General features: G+C 42.3%; 1 protein-coding gene across 4 annotated transcripts; it reads right to left on the minus strand.

The window, feature by feature from the left end:
- Positions 1 to 6: 6 nt before the first annotated feature.
- On the minus strand, positions 7 to 27,019 carry rhbdf1a (rhomboid 5 homolog 1a (Drosophila)). Of its 4 annotated transcripts, none has more exons than XM_067615888.1 (19): positions 26,599 to 27,015; positions 9,053 to 9,197; positions 8,825 to 8,964; positions 8,115 to 8,216; positions 6,505 to 6,718; positions 5,945 to 6,151; positions 5,618 to 5,740; positions 5,319 to 5,482; positions 4,668 to 4,919; positions 4,430 to 4,541; positions 4,241 to 4,315; positions 3,959 to 4,120; positions 3,745 to 3,845; positions 3,591 to 3,654; positions 2,839 to 2,933; positions 2,651 to 2,726; positions 2,198 to 2,298; positions 1,289 to 1,442; positions 7 to 1,066 (listed from the first exon to the last, which is right to left on the minus strand). In XM_067615888.1, exons 2-19 carry the CDS (start codon positions 9,167 to 9,169, stop codon positions 647 to 649), a joined length of 2,679 nt encoding a protein of 892 aa, XP_067471989.1. In that variant the 5' UTR covers positions 9,170 to 9,197; positions 26,599 to 27,015; the 3' UTR covers positions 7 to 646. The 4 variants fall into 4 exon arrangements, with proteins under 4 accessions (XP_067471989.1, XP_067471988.1, XP_067471990.1 ...); XM_067615887.1 differs by having other exon boundaries at positions 8,115 to 8,219; XM_067615889.1 differs by lacking the exon at positions 8,115 to 8,216 and having other exon boundaries at positions 26,599 to 27,013.
- Positions 27,020 to 27,552: the final 533 nt, after the last annotated feature.

Consider the following 27,552-nt stretch of genomic DNA (forward strand, 5'->3'; position numbering starts at 1 on the left):
AGACCATTTTGATTTGTAGATTTTGTTTTTTTACTGTTGTTTTCAGTTACGTGTGAGTAGACAGGTAGCTAAAACACTACCGTTTCCAGAACAATCATCACTTCTTGAGAAGCAATTAAACAAATGAAAGAAAACATTTGAGTGCTCAGCATAATGTAACAAAAATATGGCAGTAGTTGGTACATTTATCAACAAGGCACCAAAGGTATCAATATCTGATTTTTTGTCCCTGCTTTTGTATGAGGTTGCCTGAATAATAATAATAAAACCTATGTCTGGAGTGTGAATGTAAAAAAAAAAATCCTTCTCTCTGTACCAGCGCTGGCTTCTGTAAATCCTGCCTCACATGTAAAGGGGCTGCTGGGAGCTTTGATGAGGTTCAGAAGTGCCATACCTTTGTTTCACTGGACAGTGAAGGAGTGACAATGACTGTCGGTGAACAGGGAGGTGATTAAAGGAAGTCCATATGAGTGGCATAGGTATTTATACTTGACAGAGTAAAAAAAAAAACACACAAGCATATTTTCATAGTTCACAGAGATGGGGAAAGTCCCCCCACACAGGGGCAGAGTGGAGACAAAGACTGGTTGATATCATCTGTCAGCCCACATCTTTTGACCTGATGCCTTCCTGCTGTGCTCACGCTTCAGTGAAGGTGAGCGTTGAGGTCGTACTTCTCGCAGAATTTGTCCGTGAAGGGGATGCAGGTGAGTAACTCGCACCATTCACACTTGATTGGGTAGACATAGAAGAGCACCACTAGGCCTGAAAAGAGCCCGACAAACACCAGCAGGAAGACGATGATCTGACAGCGTTTTCGGTACAGGTCCATGCGGCCGAAGCTGATGTAGGGTAAGAAGGCGAATGACAGGAAGAAGCCGGAGATGAAGCCACAAATGTGGGCAAAATTGTCGATCCAGGGCAACAGCCCAAAGGCAAAAAGGAAGAGCACCACACACAGCAGCTTGGTGAAGGCCCTCCAGGGCTGAGCCAGGATCTGCCAGCTCTGGAACAACTCCACGAATAAGCAGGCCAGGATCCCAAACTGAGAGCCGGCTGGCCCCACCTGAGACAAAGACAGCAGAGAGAGAGAGAGAGAGGTAAGCCTGGGAAAACACTTCAAAATGTTCATGAAAACTTATGACTTATGATTTACAAGTTCTTTGCATTACACGGTGTTCTTAACATACTGGATGATTTCCCAAAGAGAGACACATAAACTGACTCATAAATGCACTGTGATATTCCTTCAGTGTGATATTTTATGGTGAGTGAGACTGATGATCACCTCTGCTCTGTAGGGCAGGAAGATGGCAGAGGCTAAGTTGCCAGTGATGCCACTGATGATATAAATGATTGAGATGCGCAGCCAGCCCGCCAGCTTCTCCAAGTCCCTCAAGATGGTCATCTGGAAAGCCACCGACACCAGGCAGTGAAGGATCCTGGGAGGACAACATTGGACAAAGTGCTCACGTGCGTGCAATGTGACGTATGTGGGTGAAAAGTCGCACGTATTTCGGAAGATAATCCCTTTGTGTAGAAGAGGCAAAACCCTTCAACAGCTGACCGAGATGACTTTACCTATCAAAAAAAAAATCAGTCTCTATCTCAATTTAAGCTTAATGAGTACGTGTAGTGAAGGCACTTTGTTTAATTACCCAGGAGACGGATAACAGACATCATTAAGATGAAGCCCGCTCCTCTTAACTGTGAGGTCAGCTCTTCGTGCTGACTTGACTGACAGGTCTGAACTGCACCAAAGTACTGCTGTTGGCGAGGGAGTCTGTCTGCATGTTTTTTATGACACACAGAAATACACTAGGATCAACTATAACTGAATAAAAACAACTGCAACCACTGGTGATCAACTTGATAAGGTGATATCACTTTCACTTACAATACCCACCCATTTATTGAACTACATCTATACTACTTATACAAACACATACCTTTATATATAAAGACCCACTGAGTAGTAAAGACTTTACACATATCAGGTTTTTTCTTGTAATTGTACTCATGTTTGACTTTAAAGCTTAACTATGCAAAACAAATGTGGTGAAAAACTAACTCAAAATACAAATGATGCAATAGAGCAATCAAATAAATCCCCTCTCCTTTTTGTCTGTTTCTTTTGCTTGGCAAATATCAGAATAAGCAGAACTATTTCCCATGATCCTGACAGCTACAGACTCACCCAGCATGTAGGAAAAGTGAGAGCCAGAGCCTGTAAAACTGATCTGGGATCTCAGGATTGAGGAAAGGCAGCAGTCCGCACACATCGTCCATGCAGTGCACCTGAAGAAGGAGAGAGCACAGCATATTAAGTAGGCTGAAACAGATACAGGCACAGATATCAAATCAAGGAAAGGAAAAACATGACACATACTATTAATAGATCACAAGATCACAAACAACTTGCAAATGTAGACAGAGCCATCATACACATTTTCCTACGCAGAAATGTTTGGCGAGCTCTAGTTTAATCTGTGCACCAGAGTAAAAATAACACAATATTTTCCATCAGGCAAAAGACACAGCAGATGCCGAAATTAAAAATGATTCACTTTTGGCATTAAACAATTTCTCTCTTTTTTCTTTCCATGAAATAAAAGTGTCATTTGTGTTGAATAAGGAGAGAATTGCTTACTTGAGAGCAGAGAGTAGCTTCCTCATGAAAGTAGCCCATCATGAAGTCACAATATTCCCGGGATGTGATTTCACACCTTGTAAAAATACAAGCAGCAATTAGTAATCAAGTAAACTGGTTGTCCATCATGTGTCCGACTAGTCCAGGATAAATGTTTCTCATAGGTTCATACAGCGAGCTCTCCTCACCTCCCTTTGGTTCCGATGCAGCAGGGTCGGCCTGTGATGGTACAGTCTATATGAGGCAGGTTGGTGTGGTTCCCTGTGTTGTACCTGGTACAAATCTAAAAGCCAGAGAAGAACAACAAAAGTCAACAAGCAAAAACATACCTGAAAATGATGCAGCATACCTTTAAATTTAATCCAAATGAGACTGGTGGTGTAGCAGTTATGACCTTGTTAAAATTTCTGTCAGACTAGTGAGCACAATTCAATCCAGTGATGTCTGAGATATCATATTTTGAGTTAATCTTAAGGGTTGGCTGTTTCAGTGGGTTTGTGCTGCCATTTCACAATCTATCACAGATTTCCAAGGGTGGGTGTTAAACTGGGTAAAATTGGGAGTGTGTTTATTCAGAAGATAATACAGCAGTAGTGCATAACTGAGAAAGAGGACTAGTCCTTCTTTACTCTTTAACAATCCTACTAATGGTCAAGATTGAGAAAAAGACTGAAATATGCTGCTGGTAACATTACTCAAAGGAAAATTATATCTATTTTTGTGCATGAAATATACTTGTTTATTTGCCCAGATGGACAGACCCTGCCAGCACCAATTGTTATGTCTTTTTTCAACCTTTGGTGCTTTCTTTAACCAAGTCAAATCTAATTTTCCAATGCTAAAACAAAGGTACTTCATATCTCCAAATCCATAATCCACACCCTCCTGACTTCTGAGTCTTTTAATGTCTAAATACTATACATGCTTTTAGTGAACTTACTGGCCACTTGGTGATGTCATCAGGCCATTCATGAGGTGATACTGAGGCAGGCTCTAGACATATCCTGTAAAGAGACAAACAATAAGCACACATTGCCAACCAATATCAGTTAATACTGTAAGATTTAAATAGAAGAACTACTGGTGTACTTCACCTGGGATCCTGATGGCACACTGAGCCGTGCTGTCTGTCTTTACCATTTAACTGGGGAGTGCTGGAATGCCTCGGCCACTTCACCCACACAGCTAAAGTACTCTATAAATAAAACCAAAAGGACAGAAGGGATCAGAATCGCCCACAGTTTCAATCTGTGGTTGAATTATAAAGGTTAAGGAACAGAAAACAAATACTTGGCTTTGTTTACAGACCGAGCATTCCTCCTCTGAGGTTTGGACACAGCCGGAGCGATCGTTCCGCACACAGCAGGCAGAGTTGCGTTCGATAGCTCTCTTTTCCCTGATAAGATCATGCACTTGCTTGTCCTGCCGCATGCATGGAGAGTATTTGGCCCCCAAGTGGATCAGAGCTTCCTGAGAATGAATAGATAAAATAAAATGCAGTATTTATCTATAAACACTGACACATGATTCTACTTCCTGTGTTAAAAAAACCCACAAAACAACAACAACAACAGCAGGAAGTGTGCTTACCGAGCTAGGCCCAATCCAGAAGTTCTCCTGCTGTACAAACTTGACATTTTCATACACACCTTTGTTTCTTAAAACCTAAAGCAGAAGAAACAAGAAAGATTACAATTAAAATGAGCTGTAGTGACTACTATGTAGTGATTATAAAAGTGAGTTAACAAAGATGCTCATCTCAACTGAGCAGGGACTCACAGAATCAACCGTCTCATGCTGGGAGAAGCCCACTGGTGCAATGCCATAGATGCATACAGCCAAGATAGTAATGAGCAAGTGGACAAAGGTGATCCAGTATGTAAAAAAAGGCCTAGAGGAGACAGAGAATATGCATGTTTAAAAAAAGAACAGCACCGCTCATCATCCATCATTGTCAGCTGCTGAGGGAAGCAGAGAGAAATTGCTTATTATTCTGATATGTGGAGCGGTGCAGTACCTATGGTCATCCATGTCCTCTATCTGCCTCTTGACGTAGCTGTCAATGCGCTTGCGGTAGGTGCGGTTAGTGAGCTTCCCTACCATGCCCAACCCATAAGGCCTCTTTTCCCGGGCAAAAAGCTTCTTGACAGGTACAACGATCCGCTGCCCTCGCCGCTGTCCGTTAACACTCACCACCTCCTGCCGCAAGGGCACCTTTGGTGGCCCTGGAGTTCCTTCTTTGGCTTTACGCCACCCTCGCTCCAGAGGTCTGGCAACATTTACAGAGGAGACAACAGGGAAAAGAGGTGTATAAGCTTAATGATAAAGAAATAAGATGACATCATCTCTTTTTTTGCATCATATCAACCATTATTTGTATCATGTCAACCTAACCTTTAAAATCTTTTTTCTTATGTTTACTTTTGGTTAACTTCTGAGTTTGAGCAGTACATCTTGTTTATAATTCCTTTTTTATTTGTACCAAATTCAAAACACTTTATATTGTACACTTTATTACTGTTTGTTTGACATAGACCAGTCCTAATAATTATTTTTAAAATGTTTGTACCAGTGCTAATTTGGGCAACCTGAATGACTAACACTGTGGCCATGGTTGCACAGTAAAGCTCCAATAAAGAACAGTGCAAATTATGGGAGCTCCACTCACAGCATGAGGTGACTTCTCTCCAGCTCGGTTTTATCTAGGGCGCTGCCTGTCAGCTCCGTCTCATCCTTCTTGCTGCTGGGCTCTGCCTCTTTCATGGCTGCCTCAGACGGTGACTCAAAAACCTCGTCAGCAAACGTGGACAACTCCTCCTGCATGAGAATGTCCTAAAGGCGCAGGACGGAAAATACTTATATAATATATAATATAATTCTCTGGTATTTGATAAAGAATTTAAAAGTAAATAAACATGGTTACATAGTAACAACAGCTCAACAACAATGTTGTTTTGTCTGCCTTACTCTGGCAAAGAAAGATGTGTCCAGTTCATCAGGAAAGTCGACCATATCCTCCTCCATGAAGCTGGCAGGAGTGAAGCTTCGTCTTTGGGCCCGTCTTAGTGTGCTGTCCCGTAATGAGCGCCCCTGGGAAACACAAACACACACACACACATATTAACATTCATATACACAGTCATAGCTCTAATTTTTCCATCACAGCAAGTTACGTAGGTTAAGTAATACAGTACTAATAATGTACAATAAAGTACAGAAAGGAACTTGTACACACACTGATACACTCGTTTTGATCTTTGCAAGCAATGCACACATCTTATCCCTCTGGCTCACCTTGACTAGAGCTGCTGCAGCCCTGAAGCTCATCTTTGCCACAGATTCCCTCTTGCGTCGGCGAGGCAGTCGGTTGAGACCTGAGCGGGAGCTGGTGAAGGAGCAAAGCGAGGCGGCTCCAGGGGTGATGGGGGTCTGAGGCACACTGTAGCCGTCCACCTCCTCGACCATACGAAAGGCTCGTCCTCGTGCCAGTGGGTCCACAATCTGGGGACGAATGGGTTCAAGTCGTCATTTGAAAGACCCAAAAAATATCTGGAGAAAGCCATTTTTTACCTTGGACATTGTATGTAAACACTAAATAAAATCAATGAAACAGAGCAGACTGACTCAAAGTATATGTCTATGGCAAGTTTATGATTTATTCAAGATCATCAATTAATGAATGATCAATACCAATATTGCCAAGATTTTAAAAATCATCTAATTTGTTTAAAAGGCTATAAAAAAAAAAGCTAAAAAACATGATTATCCACTATCTGCATGACATATTTCACGACAAAAAAATATGGATTCAAATAAGAACAGCATTTAACAAAACAAGAGATGCATCCTTTTACCTTTTGCATGCCATGCTGTGAGGAGGGGACATATAGAGGAGGAGGGGTCTCCGTGCTGGTTAAGGAGATGTTGTCCTGGCTGGGCAGATCCATCTCCCGGATGACCTGTGGTTTCAGCTTTCCATAGCGCAGGCTGCAGTGTCGCAGGCTCTTCCTCTGCCATTTCTGTGTGGCATCACCGTCCTTACTGACCCCAAACCAGTCCGCTGTGCCCCTAATACCATAAACACTGACCTTTCAGTTCTCAGTCACAAAAGTCACACACATGCCTCATTTGTCATGAATAGATTAAACACTACCCGGCATGGTGAAACCTGCCAAAGACATTTAGAGCCATTCTGATGACCCTCTTAAAAGCTCTGGATGAGCAGGTTGGCAAACATGCAAGGAACTGATAAGACGACACTTCCCTGGATGTAAAAAAAGTGTCCTAGATAGTGCACATAATAGACACAGTGGGAACAAGCCTAGGCATGTTTCTGTCCAGACACACAGGGAAAGACAGGTAGACACACACACACACACACACACACACACACACACACTGTATGTATAGTGCAGAGTCACACACTCTCCTAAAGTCCACATATTCAAAGAAAGAGTGAGCAAGAGAGGGATTTTTGGAGTTCTGCAAATAAAACCCAGTTTACTCAGACTTTCCTAATCCTAACTGACAAAAGCAGAGCAATTAATGCAGAAATTGAGGAATTCTTCTCAGCTTTTATTTGTGTCCTCTCCGCCACTCTCTACATCAGCCTTTCCCACTCAACATTGATGAATATGCATGCAATCACATTGTTGAAGTTGAAGCCTAATAAGTACCAGAGCAAACAATGTTACTGCACCCCGAGGCCAGGAAGTGGAAGTGGAAACATCCTTCAAAAGGAAAGTTGAGACAAGCTAGCTGTTTCTACACTAATTACCAGCTGCAGAGTGAATTCTCAGTGAGGTTCGGTTCAAATCTATTCCCCACAAACTCAGCAAACTCTTTCAGTCCTCTGGTCTCCAAATATGTGTCACTGACAGACATGACTGTATAGCTGTTTTTCTAGCATCTTTGTGCCTTTCTTTGTCTCCCTACTGCTGCAGTGATAACCTTGCTTGCTATAAGTGTGGTTGAGCAGCCTTATCTAATAAGTGTCCACTAAAGAAGCCATCACACCTTGCGTGACCGCCTTAAAACGGTGGCTCATGAACAAGTAACTCAGAAGCCCTGGAGCAACATCTTATAATGAATGCTGTTTGACAGATGTGAAAGGGGAATGTGTGGCCTCTCCCACTTCCAGGCTGGGTCATAACTGTACCTCTTTTGAAGAGGAATTTGTAAACAGGAACATGACAGCATTTGGTCTTCTTATGACTCATTTAAAAAGAAAACTTTGTGGTATGACATGACTCAACGCTGCAACAGCCGGTGACTGAGTGAGAAACAACAATGCTTGTGACTGTTGTAATGTGGATCTGTGGCAGAAGGTGAATTCAAACTTTTTTTTTTTTTTACATTATATCAATATTACTGTAATATCAAACAAAAACACGTCAGAATTAACTTTGTAAGCTCTTTGTAAGCCCCTAACACTTGCAGTCTTACGAGCGACTTCCTGCCGTACCTGAGCAGGGTTCTGGACAGCGAGTGGTGTTTCCTGGTGCTGCGGCGAGCAGCTCGCTGGCCCTTAATGGGCACCGTGTTAATCCGCTCAAAGTGCACCCTCCTGCTGTTGTGACCAGGCAGAGCAGGGCCGGAAGGTGGCGGGGAGGGACAGAAGGAAAGGAGAAGGAAAGAGAAAAGACAACAACAGGCAGTGAGAAGGAAAGGTGCAGCTGGACAGTGCTGTAGCCCTCATGCAGAGACAGCAAAGCAGACTTTTAGGTAAATGCTTGTTTTTCATTTAGATTTAGAATATTAGGAAGGTTATTTCCAGGCAGATAACATTACTATTGTTAATCAGAAACAGCCATGCAATTTGGAAAAAGGTAAGGAAAGCAGAAACATTGAGGTTATATGGAAAGGTGTGTTTTTTATTTTTACATGCCATGATGGGAACACAGGCTGCCAACATCCTCCATTTAACTCATGAATCTCATATAAGCATGTGCTGCTTATATTGCACATCATTTCATCCCATAATCTGCAATCTCAAGACACGTACTGCAGCATATATGTAAAATACAACACTATTTACAAGCTACTCTGCAAAAGAGATGTGAAGTTCTCCATATTATAATCATGAAGTATGATATGTTGTATGAGTTCATGCTACACACTGTATCAAGATTTCAACATGTTATATAAATCCTGTGTATTGCTAGCTGCCTGTACCTCTTTATGGTCTGAGTGATGGATGACTGACGTTGTAAGACAGGCCGTCGGGTGTCAAAGAAATCGCGTGGCGGGGACTGGAGGTGAGAGGTCTCCACTGGCATGCTGATACTGCGCAGGAACCCCTGCCTCTTCACCGGCTACACGAAGAAAGGACACATAATGAAAGGACAAGTGAAAACACAAAATTTGACAAAATGCAACAAAGACGACAAAAAGAAAGCGCACCTGAACAAAAGTGGGAGGCTCGTCTAGTGACATCTGAGCCGTGGGAATGTCCAGTCTGAGCCAGGGAGGCTTCTTCCTCTGCAGGCTGCTGGTGCTCTCCCGCCGCGGTTCAGCCATGTTCTCTGTCCCACCCCAGGCCTGCCAGCTGGACAAGACAGAAATGGAGCAGATGCTGTTATTATAATGGGTCTCCAAGAGTAGCATGTAATATGTAGTAACTGTCATTACAATGCATAACCAAAATGGAAGTGTATTGTTTGCAGCTAAAAATATGATGCTCACAACTCAGTGGTTTGTGCTGCAGACTTGTTACACAAGAGGGTGCTGAGGCCCCTTATTTGATTTAAACATGGGCGTTCACATATTTCCCCTCTTTAGATAATGAAGGGGAAACCACAAAGAACAGTCCACAGCTGTTTACCCTTTCCCCAAAGCACTCCACAGAGCCATTTAAAAAAAGCAATAAATATTTGTGCTGGAGAGTGAGGAAGTTTGCAGTCTTAAAACTAATCCCTTAATTCTACAGTTTAAATCAAACGTAATCCCTCTTTGTGTTTAAAAATTGTTCTGCTTCCAGCAGACATCTATCAGATCCTAATGACTGTGTATGCATTCACATGACGCAGCCTGTGGACCACAGGAGGTGCACAGTAAACCTTGACATTAGACAGCTCGCTTCTAGCTGCAGTCTTGTCATCACCAGTCTTTCATTTTATTGTCTCACCATCAAACCTCACTTTTCTGAGCCTGGTGGCTCATTTCCTGTCATTTTCTTAATTCCCATAATTCCCACAGAAAACTGAACTCTTTTAACAGTACACAGCCATCATTTGCAATGGATCTACCAGTATCCCAGAAAAAAATTGTGTATGCATAGTCATGCATTCATTATCATTGATTAACAAATTTTCAATCTGCAACCATGAGGAATGTACAAAATAGTCATTATTTACTCGTGAAAGTGGGTCTCCTCAGCTTTGGAGCCGTTACAAAACCAAATTAATTTGAAAAACCCCTTTCCTGTCCTTAAGTTATTTCTGTTTCAGAGACTAATGTAGTTAAAATGCCTCAAGATGGCATCATCACAAACTCAGTCTTGCAGTCACATTAGGGGCTTTAAGCTTTGAGCAGTTACACCAGGTCATGTCCTCACTTCTCTTGTTACAGCTCCAGCTCCTTGAAAAACTCCACAGCATCTAGAGACCACATCTGCTTCGCGTTGCCATTTTAACGCACCACAGGCTTCTGTTTTAGCCCAAGTGGTGATGGGAAGTGTTGTCAGTGGATCTCAGCAGAGACGGAAGGAAAACCTCAGACTGAGGGCGGCAGGGGTCATCACCAATGTGTTAACATTTAAACACAGTCTTGCTCTTGCTGACATACATTTCTCATTTCACCAGTTCACAGGAGGACAATGATATAGTTACTGTATAATTTGCTGACATCTTTGCTACCATTAAGTTGTGCAGAGTGCTACAAGAAGCAGGAAAAAAAAATGGAAGGTACAGTATGTATGCAGGAAACAGTGCTCACTGTCAATCTGCTGTTGGCTTTGTACACTGATTAGGCTGTTACACTGAATGTTTCCTGACCTCCTGTGACATTGTCTGGACTGTGATACCAGATTAGCAAGGCAGGCTGAACTAAAGCTGTCTGGTGCAGAGTCAGAGACTCCTGAGTGTGAGAAACAGAGACAAGGGCACTTTTGGGTGAATGAGGACCAATAAACAGATTGTTAAGTGACACATTTTTTAAGCCCATTTTGTGTTAGTAAAGGAAGACTATGTACAAAGTTATTTGCAAGTAAATCCATTGTGAGGAAGTCATCACAGACATGAACCGGTCTAACATCATTGTTAGTGAAATGCAAATGTGATACCAGTATCTCAGCTTGTGCACAGCATACTCTCATACTGTTGCAACAACTGCCCTCTCTCTTCTTGCCCCAGGCTAGAGCACCCAACATTTAATTACTTTTGCCATTAGTTCAAACAGCAGGGTTCCTGATATAGAGCGTATCAGCGAAGGGAGGGGGGCATCAGCTTCAGGGATGCAAATTGGAACAGACTGGGACTCAGCTGAAATAAGGCAATGAGGGAATCTAATTTCCCTCCATGCTAAAGATTGTTTGATTGCTTCAGCTCTGGCTCCTCCTGCTGTAAGTCTGTTTACCCTGAATGCTGTGTTGATCCCTGCTTCCAGGGATGGAAGCAAACTGAGCAACTCTTATTGTCCCTGCTGTTAGCTTTTCCTCCTGTTTTAGGCTTTTTTCATGCCTACTGTCTCTCACGCATATGTTCTTCTGTGTGAGCGATGCCATTTACAGGCAATTACTTCTTAGATCCTTTATGCCTGCTGTCTACTTACACCCACAATGATAAAAAAAACTATGTAAATGAATTGAGAGGGTGGGCGAAATACGATAGCTTTAAATGACAGCAAGACCAGAACCATTACTGAACATCTGTATCTTACACAGCAACAAACGCTGTAATTCACTTAGACATGTTAAAGTATTCTAGCAGAAGATGTCAGCAAAATTCGGTCCACATCGCTATTGTTATGGTTTTCCATTAGCGTCTTGATCAGTGGGTTGTAAGAGCATTTGGTCACAGCCCAAAGTAAACCTCCAACGTTCGATAGACAGCCGAGCTAAGTACCTTGGAAGTCTCCCTCTCTCTCTCTTGTCCTCCTCCAAAGTCAATATGGCAGCTGAACTGGCATGGGCCTGCGACTCGTGTCTCAGAAGGAGGATAGTTGGAACAGTCGGCATAGTCAGCCCTCAAACGTAAGCATAGCCACCAACTCATTTCTCACTGTGAGGGAGCACTCAAACTCTCCATCATCTCTCCATCGAGTGATAATTAGAAATCACAGCACAGAGAAGATAGGGTGGACTCAAGGCTGGTCGCTGTTTGACAAAAATGGGCCCTCATAGGCAGAAAGACCTTCAAAAGCAAAGATATCCTTGGGGAGAGGACAGTTGATTGAATTCTGTGTTTGGCAATTATCCAGGCTGGAGGATTAGCCCTGCCATGACAGTGCATGTTATCTGTTCATGGTCAAGTTCAACAGTGAATGAAAATCAGTCTTAAAGCAATGGCTTCATGAGACAAGACTAAACTATTCAAATAATCCAACCTGACCAATTGCTTAGCTAATGTGCCATGGTGTCTTATCTTACACTCAAGGTGATTGTGACTTTTTTCTGGCCGATATCTCGTATGCCGGCAATTCCAAGCATGTAATAGTTTCCCACGATGTTTACATTCCCATTGCTGATGTGAGACCCATGCTCTTTAAACCATCGTGATTTAATCTAGTTTCTCAAAAAGATTTGTTTTGACTTCAAGATTCACATCTAAAGAGGGAAACACCCACGCCCACAACTCCGCGCCTTGCAAGATTGGCTTCTAACTGTGGTTTTGGTCCTCTTGAGAAAATAATACTTCCGACTCAATCACGAGACCCGTGACAACTCTGCATGGATTGTTTTAAATTTGGGGCTTGACATTGCCTCTCAAGGCCACGTCTTCTCTCTATTAGGCAGGGGAAGACAGACAAGCGGACAAAACACAGAGGACAAGCTGACGTCTCTCCAGGTGCAGGGACGTCCAACAGGCCATAATGACTGGGGTTGACAGGCATAACTAACACTCTCTCTGTCTGGAGAGCTGCAATCTATTGTATTACGTTATGAATACAAACTCAAGCCCAATGAAGTTTTCCATGCCATAATTTAATATAATTACTTGGTAAATGGTCTCCAGTCATGCAGAGAAAGGCACTGGCTTATGACAACAGAGGCGCAGCTGTCACAGGTGAGGCTTTAAGTCAGAAAGAAGACAGGCTCAGTGGATGAAGCTTTTAGTGCCACCTTGAACACACTCAAGTGCCCAAGAGAAACAGCTTGTTGGGGGGAGTGCTACTGCTTCATTTTTGTGCTTGTTCATTGCGCACAACATGACCAGTTTTCTCCGACCGCTCTCACGCTTCAAATATGCACAGAGGCTTGCAAGTGAGCATTGCCGTCCTGTTTCACATTCATCATAAATAAAATAGTAAGCTGGCCATGGCCTCTTTTATATTGGATCCGTCATCTTTTTTGCAGACGCTTGTTTGAAATCTCCAGGTCCTATCACTGCTGTACATGAAGAGAAATGAGCCTTTTGAACTAAGCACATATTCGTTCTATTATCTAAGCGCATGTGACTGTACCATATAAGGTGTTCTAAAAAGATAATTTATGAATTAAACATTTCTGAGATGACATTGTGAAATATTTTTACATTATTGAAATCTTCTATCCAGGGCCATTTGTAATCTCAGTGCATGCCATACCCACATTCCACAAGATCTCTGGCTGAAACTGCACCAAGCTGAAATGGCAGAGCAGGAAACCACATGAAGTCTAACCATTATGGACAGGAGCTGGCTGGTTTCCGGGTACTGTGTGTACTTTACTGCTATGCGCTACTCTACAGGAGGCAGGCTAGCTGCAGCCACGCTAAGGGTGGCTGACAGAGCCGTATCATTGAGGCTGACAGAGCCTCAGGTGGCTGGCCAAGTAGGGCCCTGCTTGCTCCAGGGAGAAAATTGCAGAGGCAGGGTGGACAGTAGAGCGGAGGAATTGCTGCCTAGCATCCACAGACAGGCTCCATGATGTATGACCTCATTAATCTGGTAGTGAAAAGTCCAGATACCTCATTCTTGAGAGCTGCAGCACTTCCTGACCTCAGGCCTTCGTTCCTCATTTCCCTCTTTCATTCTCTTGCTCTTGATACATGTTTCTGCTGCATTTTAGTCACTACATGTCAATTTTTTGACCACTTTGGCTTAAATTATTATTTTAGTTTTACCTAAATATTTTTCTATGTATTTGCAGCTTGTTTTTTTTCTATTATTGCTACAAATGAATGTAATGTGTGTTCCAGACTGATTAACAGATTACTAACTTGCAGTAAATCTGATAACATATATGGGTTATGTTTTGTTTTCTTCATTCTCTACAAGTTAGTCATTTACTATAAATGCTCCTACTATCCATTGTTTCTTATGTCTCAGTCTATGGTGGAGGCAAGGCTTGACAGTGGAAACAATGGAGGGAAACCCCGCTATTCAGGCAGTCACTCTCTCTTAGCTTTTTTCTCCTGCTCTCATATAACTAGAAAAGTTATTGGCAAAACCTCCTCTATAAAAATAAAATAAGATGTTTTCAGCACATTTAATGTTGCCATTGTGAAATCGACATCAGTATACAGTAGCTGCAGTTCCCCTAACTGGGATTTCGTAATGATGGGCCGAAACTCATGACCACACAGTCATTTAAGTGAATGGGTGGAGGCATGTGTGAAACAATATGAAGCAGCAGCAACGGATCTGGCAATTCAGCCTGACAGATGATCTAAACCTAAACCCTTTGCACTTAATAACACTGCAGGCATGTGTCTTGTGTAGTTCATAGAGGCATCTGAGGCCCATCTGCGCATTAATTGCAGAACTAGGCTTTTGATCTTTATATAGCACATCGTACTTCAGACTGGCATGAATTAAGAAGCTGACAAAACTACAAAGCTACTGATATTTCATTTGGCTGAAGAGAACAGAACGAGAGAACAGAAACAGGCATTAAAAATAAACATGTTATACTGCAGAGCAGATATTAATGCTTGGTGACTACACCAGTTGTAGAAGTTGATTTGAGTATAGGGTTTCTCTTCTTTTCTGGCTGCTCTGGAGACTATGAAAACAGTGTGACTAACATGGCTTCCACACGTAACACAAATAAAACGGAGCTGTGGTCCGCAGTGCAGGCTTACTATGTGTATGGTCTGCGCGGTCACAAATTTTGGGCTGCACGCAGACGTCTGCTGAGGGGCTGTGCGCATGCGGAAAGCATGAATTGGCCTTTAAAGCTTCTCAGCTCTATCTCCTTTTCTGCCTATCTTACAGGGGAGAAAATACAGCCACAGGCCAGAGAGAGAAGTGCAACTGAGCACCAGTGAAGCTGTAGTCATCTGAATTGACCCTAGTGACATGTGACAGGCTGTCACACCAAACCAGCTCTTATGACATTAAAAAACACACACACACACACAGACAGCAGAAATATCTGTCGCAGCTGACCCTGAGATCAAGTGTCACGGCTAGCTGAGGGGTAGGCATGTTGGGCGGCGGCTGTGATAGGCAAGGTGGGTGCTTGAGGGTGGGCATGGCTGACAGACCCGGCCAAGAAGGGTGGAGAGGCTCATGCCTTTTCTAATGTTTTCCCTCATATCTTCAGCTCAGGCTGTCAGCACCATTTTTACAATGGAGACTTAACCTTTTAGTCTCAGTGGTATCAGTTTGGAGTGACAGATTTGTATCGGGTCCATTGCCAGGCTCCCTCACTGTCATAACAGTGTTTACTAAATGACAGGATCGAGTGCCAGAGATATGAATAGCTCATGAAAGTATAAATGGCCTCCTAACAGCGGTCTCTGTGCATGTGGTGTATTTATAGAACTCAATTTCGAATGTACTGCTGGATGAAACTGTGGACCAACATAAAAAACATCCTGCTCCAGATCTCTGGGCTGTTTCTGACAAAAGCACACGTGACAACACCTCTCAAAAGCTGTGCACATCAAACTAGTTTTATAGAGCTGGATGCGTCCATTTATCTCCGTGCAAGAAATAAACACCACCAGAAGCAATATCTGTATTTGCCATCGTACTGCCTGCACCGCTTCCCATCAAGATGCCAAGCGAATGCAGGACCTAGAAAATTACGTTCGTCTATTTTATCAGCACAAGACCCGGCCTTTCACCATGCAGTAATATCCTGTCCAGGAAATCACAAAGGAGAGGTCAGCTTTGTTAACAGTACACATAAAACGAGATATAGTTAACCTAATCTCAGTGTGTTTATAAGCAGAATATCAGCCAGGGGAATATCAACTTTGCTTAGCACAAAGTTTTTCTTCCTTTTTGCGACACAAGTGAAACATTACATGAGTGGCTAACTCAGCTCTTGAATTATTTAGTCATTCTGCACAGGTGAATTATTTATTACATACTTCCTACTGGAGCCGCTGTGCACATACAGGTAGCTGCACATAGCTGAGGCCCCTTGGTTAAAGTCTCTCTTTTCTCAGTGTTGTTTAAGGGCCTGTTTTAGCTCAGAATAGCAGATAGCAAATGCCTTTCTTCAATTCAGTGGAAAAAGAGGCTCTCTTAGTGTATCTGTATCATGTCTCAGACTAGAGCTGTGTTTGTGTGTGTAATCTGGAGGAAACAGATGACAGTATAAAACTCTGACCATGTCAGTTAGATCAGGTAACACCCTGTTGAATCAACTCACAGTGAAATGGCCTTCACCACTTTGGGATAATGTAGTTGATAAGCAGCAAGTTTTAGGCTGTGACTCCAGCTGCCAGACCTGAAACCTCTTTGTTTGCCATAGAGGCTTATCTTCAACTTGCTGTATCTCCAGCTGTACTCTACAAAGACGCTCACTGCCTACCAGAGTGGGAAAAACCAGCGGCTGCTGAAACTTTGTATACACCTCCACACTAGGTCATGGGAAGTTTATGCATGGCAAGCAGACAGTACAGAGAAAATGCTCAGGCCGTGTTGAGGGCAGTTAATGAATTCAACAAGACCATGATACTCCCGAGGATCTGAACTCATCCCAGAGGCTAACAGATAAGTGTGGTAGATGTTTAAAACCAACAGCTAAAGTAGCCTAGTAAATTACAGCTGCAGTTTCACATCTTGCTTTGCAGTGAATCAGCATGCTAAATATATAATATTATAGTTTATTCTGCTGATAGGGTTGTGAAGGATGAAAAGCAATTAGATTAAGCCTAGATTCTGCCTGCACATCAAAAATAATGAACAAATTTAAATGTGCTCAAAATGTTTTTCAAAAAAGGCTCGTTGCATAATTTGCAATTTTACAGATAATGAGTCTCATAAATCTGAAACTCATTTTCAAAGCATGGAAATACTTTAATTTCCCTATTAAATTTCCAAATTAGACATGGGTTGTCAAATGATGAACTACGTCAATGACAAAGATTTCTGTTTGCACTACTTGCCTTGATCAGGAGATAAATAACATTAGCATTTTCTTACAAGGTCATAGCATGTTTCTCACCCCTTGACCCAACCTGGTCTGACATAACATGTTGGCTTAATAACAGAAGCCATTTTAGACAAAAAAGGGGGGTAACTCATCTGTCTTGCAGCTCCCAATCCACTTAAATGTGTCCTTAGATTACAAACAAGCACCTTATTGTCTACAGGAGGTTTGACATTCTCTCATTAAGTGAGTAAGAGGAGAATCTCAGAAACAGCGTGCCCTAACAACATGTGATCTCCATCTAAATAGTTTCCAGCATGATATCAGCCTGAATCAAGCCTACAAAAGGCTGCATTGTACAGCCTGATGTGGACTGGGCTGAACAAGGGTCATTGTGCAGTGCAATCGTAGTCAAAAAAAAGCAAGAGCAGGCTGAAGTTTTCATTTCTCCATCAATGGAAATGGCGCACTAAGCAAATTCCCAGCTGAGATAATTACCCAGGATGAGGCTCAATGAGTTAATTCCATTATGGTTAAGCAGAGACAGTGTATTGGAGTGTAATGCTTAATGGATGAAAACTATATCCAAGCTAAGATTATCAAGTCCTACAAAAAGGGAGAAAACAGCTCCACAGGCTGTCAGACAGTCTCATGTTACTATCACAACTGTTTAGGTTTATCTTTGTGATCGAATCAATCAACAGGATTAAAAATACTTCACAAAAGGACAGCCATCAGCTCTGTCCTCTCACATCCTCTCTGGGAGACCACCAGCATGGTGAGGTCAGGTTACTGCTTATTTTACTGTGGAGTATCTGGAAGGAAGGAAGTGCAGAGGAGAGGAGGGGGAGACGTGCAAACGAAGGCAGGAAACACACTGCAGGCCGGGCGCATTCTCCCCGTCCGGTCCACACGACCACGGAAACAACATACACTTGCTCACATGCAGAGGAACACATCCACACTGCACATGTAAACATACACATCCCATCCCCGAGCATGATCAAGCATACGTCACCGTATGCAGAGAATAATAGGTGTTGTTTGAATCAGGCCTGCCGCCCACTCAGAGTCCAGCACAGAGCAGCCAGAGAGTGAGATCTCAGTGTAGTGTGACATTGAAGCTGACACATCTATTGAAGACAGCAGATGAAGTGTGGCCTGTAGCACTGGGACAATGGGTTTTAGTCATATTAGTGTGGATTCAGGCAGAGGAGCGAATGAATGTTGTCTAGTCTTTTATGGCAGAGATTTCCAAAGTCAACGGCAAAGTTGGCGCTTAGAGGGGTTTCTGAGGGCGTTTCTGATTAAATTTAATTTTTATTAAATTATAAAATGACTTTTAAATGTTCTCAAAGGGTAAAGTAATCTACACTGTGATGACAAACGACTTTAGAGGTGAACAAAATGCTTAAATTTTAAGAGCTTTTCCAAAACACACAGTCCACTTTCGGTCAAAATCAAACCAAACCACTCCTCCAAGCACATGATTGCAGTGAATATTAACTCTTCTATTCTTAGAGACTAGAGGATTAAAATGTTACTTTTCAAGAGAAAAAAAATTGGTCAAAGTGGACAAGTGGGAAAACCCCTCTTGAGTTGCGTTCTTGTTGCTTAGTAGCTGTGGGCCTGTAATGTCCACAATTAAATCATTATGAAAGCGCAGTAAAGTGAACCAGCATCAACAAGAGAGTAGGAACATGTTTTTATCTCAAATATCAGAGATGTCAGATGTGTAAGAAAAACATATTAAACATTCATAAATGTGCAGTAAAAGTACCATGGAATAAAATTAAACATGTTAAGACGCATTAAGAAAACTTATATTCACAATGCATGAATGTAAGATGTTAATAATTCAATATAAAATTAAAATATTTAAGAGTTTTGATACATTTATTTTCTACATGAACCTCCTCTACTCTGTTAGTAATTTAATTAAAAAATGTTTAGACTCAGCCTTCATAGCAAAGTTTAATTAAGGTTTTTATCCTTTCAATCTTTCAATTTTAGACACTTTCTGAAATTACTAAAAAGCCTCAGATGGATTCAACCTTCACCTGCAATTTCAGAAAATGTCTCCTCCAAAGATTTGCAGTCCGTTAACAGCCCAGAGTACAGAGTATTGATCAACTGCATTGATTTCCACCACTGAGAGCTGTGAATATATGTACGCATGCCCATGTGTAGGCTTGTGAGCTTGTGCATGTGTGTCTACGAGGGTGCAGTTCGTACGTGTAGGTGAGCACAAGCTGAGTTAACAGTCAAGTGAAGGACAGAGAATATCAAATGAGGTCGTGCCAGCAGCCTCCACGTGCACCAAAACACATTCAGTGTCGCATATGAGCCAGATTTTCTGTTGGGAGGACAGTGCACAATTGCTTCTGTATAGGTAAGAGAATTTTATTTTGTTTTTGCAGAGGCAATAGCCACAGAGACCTATTTAGTCTTCAGGTTTCCCTCTTGATTGGAGGGAGGGGAAACCGCTTTTACACACAACAACTAGGTCATTTAAATAAAGCTCCCATATTTGAATCTCTTTCATCTGTTACACAGGCAAATATACGGACGAAAGAAAAGCAGAAGAGACATCATTACAATGAGTCTTACATGCACAAACTTTAGCTATAGCTGTGCATGACCTATGGAGCGTGTTTGATCAACAGATAAGTGCTTATTCACAGCTACACTATGAGCTCTAGTTCCCACCGCTGCAAGTGGTGGGAAGAGCACACAAATCAATCCCACTTACATCGACTACAACATTCACGCTGCTCTATTGTGTGAAAAAGTACTAAAATTAACCGTACAAACAACGTGTTTCTGATGTAGGCTCTGACATTTCCAACCCACGGGAGAAATCTGTGGGTCTGACGGTTACTCAGTCACTGTGGTGTAACACTAATGTGGGTCACAAGACATTCTGGCAGGGCTGTGAGGAGCGTAGATTGTGGGTCAGTGACTCAGTTAAATGTGAGGTGACATTCGAGTCTCTGTGTCAAAACAAGTGAAAATCACTCATCAAGATGACGTCATTTCTATGACTGGCATTCTAAGAAAGATAATTCAGATCGTTTGGAACATTCAGGTTCATGCCTTACTCTGTTCATGTTAAATCAGTGGTTTGAATAACACATTTTCATCAGATGCAGTGATTCATAAAAGCAACAGATTGACAGTCTTTAGGTAAAATTCTTCTCATTAGTCTTATAATCATAATTTTCTCAAACAAGTGAATACAATAGGGTAAAATAATTGGATTTCTGTTCGGTGTAACTTCACATCTTTTAAAATCTCTTCTACCCAATGCTAATGCTTTCTGTGCTTCTTCTGCCAAAGTGCTATCAACATAGAGAGGATACGATAACAACAGACAGTGTGGACCACTGCTGTCATCTCATTCAGGATGTAATTTGCAGAATACACAAACAAGTTTTATTCTGGACTAAAAGTCCGCAACAGAGCAAATCCCCTCTGTTCGGTGACCAAATAAAACCTAATTCTCAATTCTCTGAAATCCATCCACTGCCGCATTTCATTCAAAATATGATGATTTGATGTATTTGCTGGCTAATAATTTGGATTCCAATAGAGCGGAAGAGAGGGAGCACCCAGAGGTGAAGCCAGGGTCTTCGAGCTGGATTCAGGGAGATGTAAAAGTGAGGATGAAGGGGGGAGGGGGGGAAGGAGGAAGAATGAAACCATGCAGCTGGGCCGAGAGATCTGTGGAAAACTCCCGACAAAAGCACAGGAAAACCGGGGAAGGCTGGGGCAGGTCCTCTGGGACAGTCACAGGCCCAGTGAGGGGGAGGCCTCCTCAATCCTGATTTAACTGAAGAAAATACATAGACTCTTTGTCCATGGAAATAAAGTCAGTTTTTCCCCCGTTCACAGAGCACACATGGGACACAAGGGACGCCTCCTTACTGTTTGATTTGACAACCTAAGCAAATATTGTCTTACAAAGAGGTTACAAATAATCAGGAAATGTAACGTCAGTAAGGAGACAGAATGTCTAAATCGGATGAAAGAAGTGAAACTAAAGAAGAAAAATCACATAATGTGAGAACAAACCCTACAGAGGCTCCAGGAATAAATTACTTCTGCATTTACATTGCTGTTCATTTATTTATTTTTGCCTTGACTTGAATGAATAAGCCTCACCACATATTAGGGTTTCTACGTGATGCCTTCACTATAACTGGGCGTGATCAACTGGGCACCATAAATGAGAGACTTTACATCATTTTCCTTGACGCGCACATTGCGAATTCTCTCAGCTGGCAATTGGAAGGGAAAGTTGGCACAAGTGCGAAGAGAAGCAGAGGCAGGAAAGAAAAGGAAAGTTGAGAGTTAAAGGATCAGGTACTTGTTCAAATATGCCAACGGCGCCTGGCTTGGCACCACTTCAATCCGTCTGACTGACAAATATTCAACACAGTCCAACAGATTAACTGAAATTTATTTGTACAATTTGTACATCAATTTAATATGAAAATAGTTTTTAAAGATGAGCCATAGCCACACTTTGGAGACCCCACAGCACTGGTATTTTAACACCCAAATGGTATCATCTCAGCCAAAAGAAAATAGCATTCACACTGACTAAGGCGTCTTTCTAGATCCACCTCTTCCGAAAAAGCCAGTAAAAGACAAGTTGCAGTGGAGTCCAAAACACACCCTCATTTCTGGGAAAGCTGCTGGAGTGAGTTTGGTGCATGGTATGTGATGTTGGTGGGACTGTTGAAACTGTCCAGATATAACTGTGTGTGTGCAGCTCCATTCAGGGAATGCTCAACTTGAGTTTAGCAGTCTGGTACACAATGAGGATTCACAGCCTGTGGGTATGACGGCTGACTGTGCCAAAGATAGAGGGGCGGGGGTGGGGGGGGCGGAGTGGAACGGGCCGGGGGAAGGCTATCCTATTTAAAACTGCACTCTCATCCACACTGTAAGTGCTGGGATACTCTATCAGTCAGGGTGTTCCTTGAGTTGGTGCTCTGACCTGACAATGATCTGAGAAAATGTAAACAGACACTTCACAGTGCTGCCGTTACAGCAGTTTGAGGCCTGTACAGAATGCATTACACCACCGTCTCCAGTATAGATCAGCAACATTAAATATTCTGCATATCTTCTCGGTTATATTAAGTTCTGCACTGTCTGACTTTTCTCTGTACATCACAGAAAGAATGAAAAGAATTGTACCACTTTCTAACTTAACAAACAATTTACAGGTTGTAACTAATGGCTTTATTGATGATCAGTTCATTCATTATCAGTTATAAGACATTAATATGAACATATTGCGTTTCCACACTGTTTAAAAAAATCCCTTTGTCTTGTGCATATTTCAATCTAGCTCTTTAATCCATCATGCAGGATAACCCGTCCCTCCAATGGATGGTTAGAAAGTGGCACTAATAATAAAAATTTTTTACAAGTTGACCAGCAGGTTGTACTACTGTAATGCAAGCTTGTGTGAACTTTGAAATAAAACCCTCTGTCAAGGAATTTCACCCAGGTAAGATTGTGCAATTGCAACATGCCTTACATACATACATACATACATACATATATAGATAGATAGATAGATAGATAGATAGATAGATAGATAGATAGATAGATAGATGGATAGATGGATAGATAGATAGATATTCCTGTCTCCAGGCACCAGGTAAAGAGAGATATTTATCGGGTTATCTGCGGACACGCCTCCGAGACATTCAAAGTTCAAGGAGCCATTGCTGCTTCTCTAGAAGCAGCTAGCCTTCTGGGAAAAAAAACACAGCATTCCCACAGCCCTGAAAATGAGCTTTGCCCTGAGGTTAAACAGCCTCAGACACCATGTCAGTGCAAAGGGACCAAAAACACCCTGTAACTACGAACCCTAAATTAGATGTTTTCATCTCTGCTACAGCCTAATGTTGGCTTAAACCAAATAACTGTGAAAACAATTCATAGTAACCTATATTTTCAATTTAGTCATGCCTGCAACTTTTTCTTGAAACCTACGCATCAAAGGTTTCTAGTAATTCCTGTGAATGCCTGTTCATGTATGGCTGTCTGGCTCATGACAGATGAGGTGCTGACTGAGAGAAGGGCAGGTTGGCATGCTGGCAGACGAAGGCCTTGGAGGCTCAGAGGTAGGCCTGAAATAGCCCTGCTGCTGCTGCATTACAGCATTACATCACAAGTGACTTCACCGTCATGGCTGCCGCTGCATCATGCCACCGCCAAGATGCATGGCAGACACAACACTGTTTCTGTTCTTCCTCAAATGCCTCATTATTTGACATGTGAAAACCATCAGTGTTGCTGCGTAACTGACAACTTAGTCAAAACCGTAGCCACATCAAAGTCAGATAGGTAAAAGCTGAGCGACTAGCAGCGAGGACGAGATCAAACACTGCCTGTGGGCTCTCTCACCATCAATCCCCTGTAAAACCATACCTGGCATGCCTTTAAGCTAATGTCTGTTTGAGTTCACTTGTGGGAACAGTTGTAACCAATATATTTAGCAGAAAGGCCTGTGTATTGTCTCTAAAGAAGCAGAACAAGTTTGTTCACATGTTTTACTTCTGCAGATACGGCCGCCCTGCCCCACATTCACAAATCAAACCTGGAGACATCCTCAATTGTAGCAGTTTTTTTTAAACAAAGCAGATGCTGGCTGTGATGACAGATTTGTGACAGTCTGGGAGAAATGTTATTCAGCTAGTGAAATGTTAACCTCTTCAACACCATAGATTATATATTTGTATATTTTAAATGTATTTTAAAGTTTCCAAAGATAAACAATATGAGTAAATAATTAAAATAAGGCAGAAAACTTCTATAATGATTCATGAATCCACCAAGTTTAATGGTGCTGCCCTAAAAAAACATGGTGACATGGACTTTAATATTTCCATCAAAGTTCAATGATGAGTTGGAATAAACAGATGCAATAAATGCAACATCAAGTCATATCATTATACAATGTGGATTATTTAAACGTTGTTTAAGTTAAAGTCATAAGGAAAATCAGGATCTATGTGAAATGCCTAAATGAAAAGTGTGCAGAATTATAAAATTATCCTAAATTATATAAATCAATACTATGCAATATCATGAATTCCTTTAAAAAATACACATCCCTTCAATATTACAGATAGAGACAGGCTTACAGTATACAGTGTGTTAATCTTCCAAAATATGATCAGAGCAAACTTCTATTTGGTCAGTGGTAAATGTAAACCTCAGGTCGCCTGGTAAACAGGATTCTCAAGTGAGCAAATTTTGAACTCGTGGTACAGATGGGTTTGTTGGTGAAACAGCCTGAGGTTATGTAGAGAAGCATGTGCTCTGCACACATGGAACTGTTCAGCCCAGAGACACTCATTTCATTTGAACTCTGAGACAGCACTGTCCAGAGACTGAAGAAAATGACCAACAGTCACAGAGAGTACACCCATGTTCGGGAACAAGCAGATTTCAGAAGGCTTCTTCGAGGAAATCTATAGCTGCTTTGTATTTATACTGAGGACTGCGTCATCTTCTCACCAGAGCATCAAATCTACAAAGAGAGCTCATTCTGGGCTAAATAACTGTGTCCTGCTGGTAGATACATCATCTTGAAGTGATTAGGCCACATATGAAAAACATCACCGTGGTGCCATTGCACACTACCGCATGCTTTGAGATGTATGGAAAGATATATCTCTTGATAAATGGCGACAAATGGAATGAAGGTTGATAACATAACCACTGAGAGTACAATCTTGTTTTGTAGCTCTTTAGAAGGCAACAGCATGGAGCAGTTGTAGACGACTGTGAACTTGGCCAGACTGACAGACAGATACCGCGCCATGAGTCATGCAGGCATGACTACAGTGTGGTCCCCTCAGCAGCCCCCTGAAAAACTCAAATACCAGCCAGTCAACACAGGCCAGCCTGGATGGTCCACCTGCCTCAGCAGAGCGAATCCCAGCTCTGTCCAAGTATCACGTACCCACATGCACCCACATAAACATTCAAACACTCACACAGGGAATATTCTCCCTGGGGTCCAGTTGGAGCAGATACAGAGGATGAGCTATCACACCACTATCACACATCAGGGCTCTGCTTTATTGGTGAGATTACATCACCCCGAGCCATGACACCCACCCCCCCCCCACCCCTCTCCGACCCACCTCCATGTGATAAGGTTTCAGGAACACTGGGCACACAAACCAGGCCATGTGCTCCTATGTTCTGTCTGCCAAAATAACTCAGCAGTTTCTAATACAGTACGTCTATAGTTTCACTTCAGTCTGCCCAGGTATTGTAGGACGTTGCAGCGTGTAACCTTTCTGATGTCAACAAGATTGCAGTTTGATAATATGTATGCATCCATCAACCTCTGATGAGTCAAATCTAAACATTTAGGTGGCCCCTCCATGCGTATGATTTTGTGGAATTTGTGGCCTTTTGAGACCGCCCGCTGTGGGTCACTTTGAGTCACTGTGTGTCAGTGCCTCATGAAAGCCACAATTCAGAAGAAAAAATAAAAAAAGATCTAAGGAAGAAACTATTCTTTCAGGTTCAAAGGGGTCGAGTGCAGAGAGGTGATATAAGCAGCACACACTGTTTGCTGCTCTTTCCCTCCACATTTCCGTCATGAATTATCAAACATCTGCATGTAGCCATCTATACTGTAGAGCAGGAAATGTGTCATTTTGAAACACGCATACACATTCATGACTGCCATGAGGAAGATGATGGTGATGCTGATGATGAGCAGAACTTGGAAGAGGAGGGAGGAGGGAGGAGGATAAAGGGAAGGAGTGGGAGGAAGAAGACAAGGATGAGTGAGGTCATAGTGTGACTTTACCCCTTAATGTGTTGCATGATTATTCATCAGTGCAGTCATTTAGGCTCATTCCTTGATGCAAAATTACAATTAGGCCGAGCTATCTCCCATCAGCCTCCAGCTACATGAGATAATGTTGGCCTGCTCTTTAAATTAAAACCATAAAGCCTTTGGCTCATGTGGCTCTAATGAAAGTAATCTCTCTTTAGCTAAATTTAAGTAAAAAAAAAAAAAAAAAAAAAAAAGTAATATTGCTTCTCAGCCTGTGTCTCATTTTAGACGTGAGGCTCAATTCACACCTCATTAATTCCACTTCAACACCTCTTAGAGGTGTTGGGAATATCACCTTTTTAAAAAAGGTGTCTGGGCCTATAGGTAGACCCAATTAGAGCACTTTAAATAGCCTACTTTCACAATTAAAACTCCACTACAAGAGGCGTAAAAATGCACCCTGTCACCTTTACGATGCTCTGCTCACCGCGTCCAGCGTGTATCTGAAAGCTTCACATGTCGACCAATTGACCAGTAATTTAATTCAATCGTTTATCCTCCTCGATCACGACGCGTGAGCGCTTCCCCCGACTGCTGCCTTCCGTACGGGCGACCAGAGGACACAGTCACGAAAAAAAATATATCACAACTTACCCTTATATTAACCAGCTCAGATGATCTCCAGCGGTGAAAAAAAAAAAAAAAATCTCAGATTTTTCCCCAGGAAGCGGACGACTGACTTGTCACATCATCCTGGCAGCGGCGCAGGAATAGACGCGCTTCTTTTTCCACCCCGCAGATGTTTTTAAGCCAAGCCCCGGTGCCGTGGTATTATATCTGGTCACTCTTGATCAAACCAGTAACCGAGGCAGTCCAGGGTGATGTAGCCGAAATGTCGCTGCCGTCCGGTTCTCTGCTTCCCACCTACGGACAGAGCATTCCCACACTGCTCCATGGATCGACCCGGGGTAAGTTTTCTTCTGCCGGTTGTAGCCTAATTCAGTGTGTCGGAGAGTCAGCCCCGCCCTGGACTGGAGACGGTCTGTGGAGAAGGCGAGCCCGTCAACAACCAATCCGTGTGTACACAGGGAGGCGCTGCTTCTCCCGGTTAACGACGGTGACTAAGCGATATCCTCAGCCAGAGATGGGTCCAGGGACTGAAATCGAGGTTTAACTCTATGTATTCACTCCCACAAACGAAACATAACTGTGGCCACTTAAAGGACCAGTGTGTAAGATTTATGGGGAATATAATATTGGAGAATAAATGGAATATAATATTCATAAGTATGTTTTAATTAGTGTATAATCACCTGAGAATAAGAATTGTTGTGTTTTTGTTACCTTAGAATGAGCCCTTTATATCTACAGAGGAAGCAGATCCCCATCAATCCTCCAGGAACAGCGCTGGGCTTTGAAGCCAATTTGACATAGTGTCCTAACTGTGGAATTACAATTTCCTGTCCGACAGAGACTCAAAAAGTATTTTCCCGCACACAATCATTGGAAAAGGAGCGTCTGTAAAACGGTGGATACATTGTTTTGAGTGTCACAACCCCTGCAAAATTTTACTATCAGAATTTGATCCATTTGGTCTGACCACATTTG

Source organism: Thunnus thynnus, chromosome 17 (assembly GCF_963924715.1).
Source record: "Thunnus thynnus chromosome 17, fThuThy2.1, whole genome shotgun sequence".
Taxonomy (NCBI): domain Eukaryota; kingdom Metazoa; phylum Chordata; class Actinopteri; order Scombriformes; family Scombridae; genus Thunnus; species Thunnus thynnus.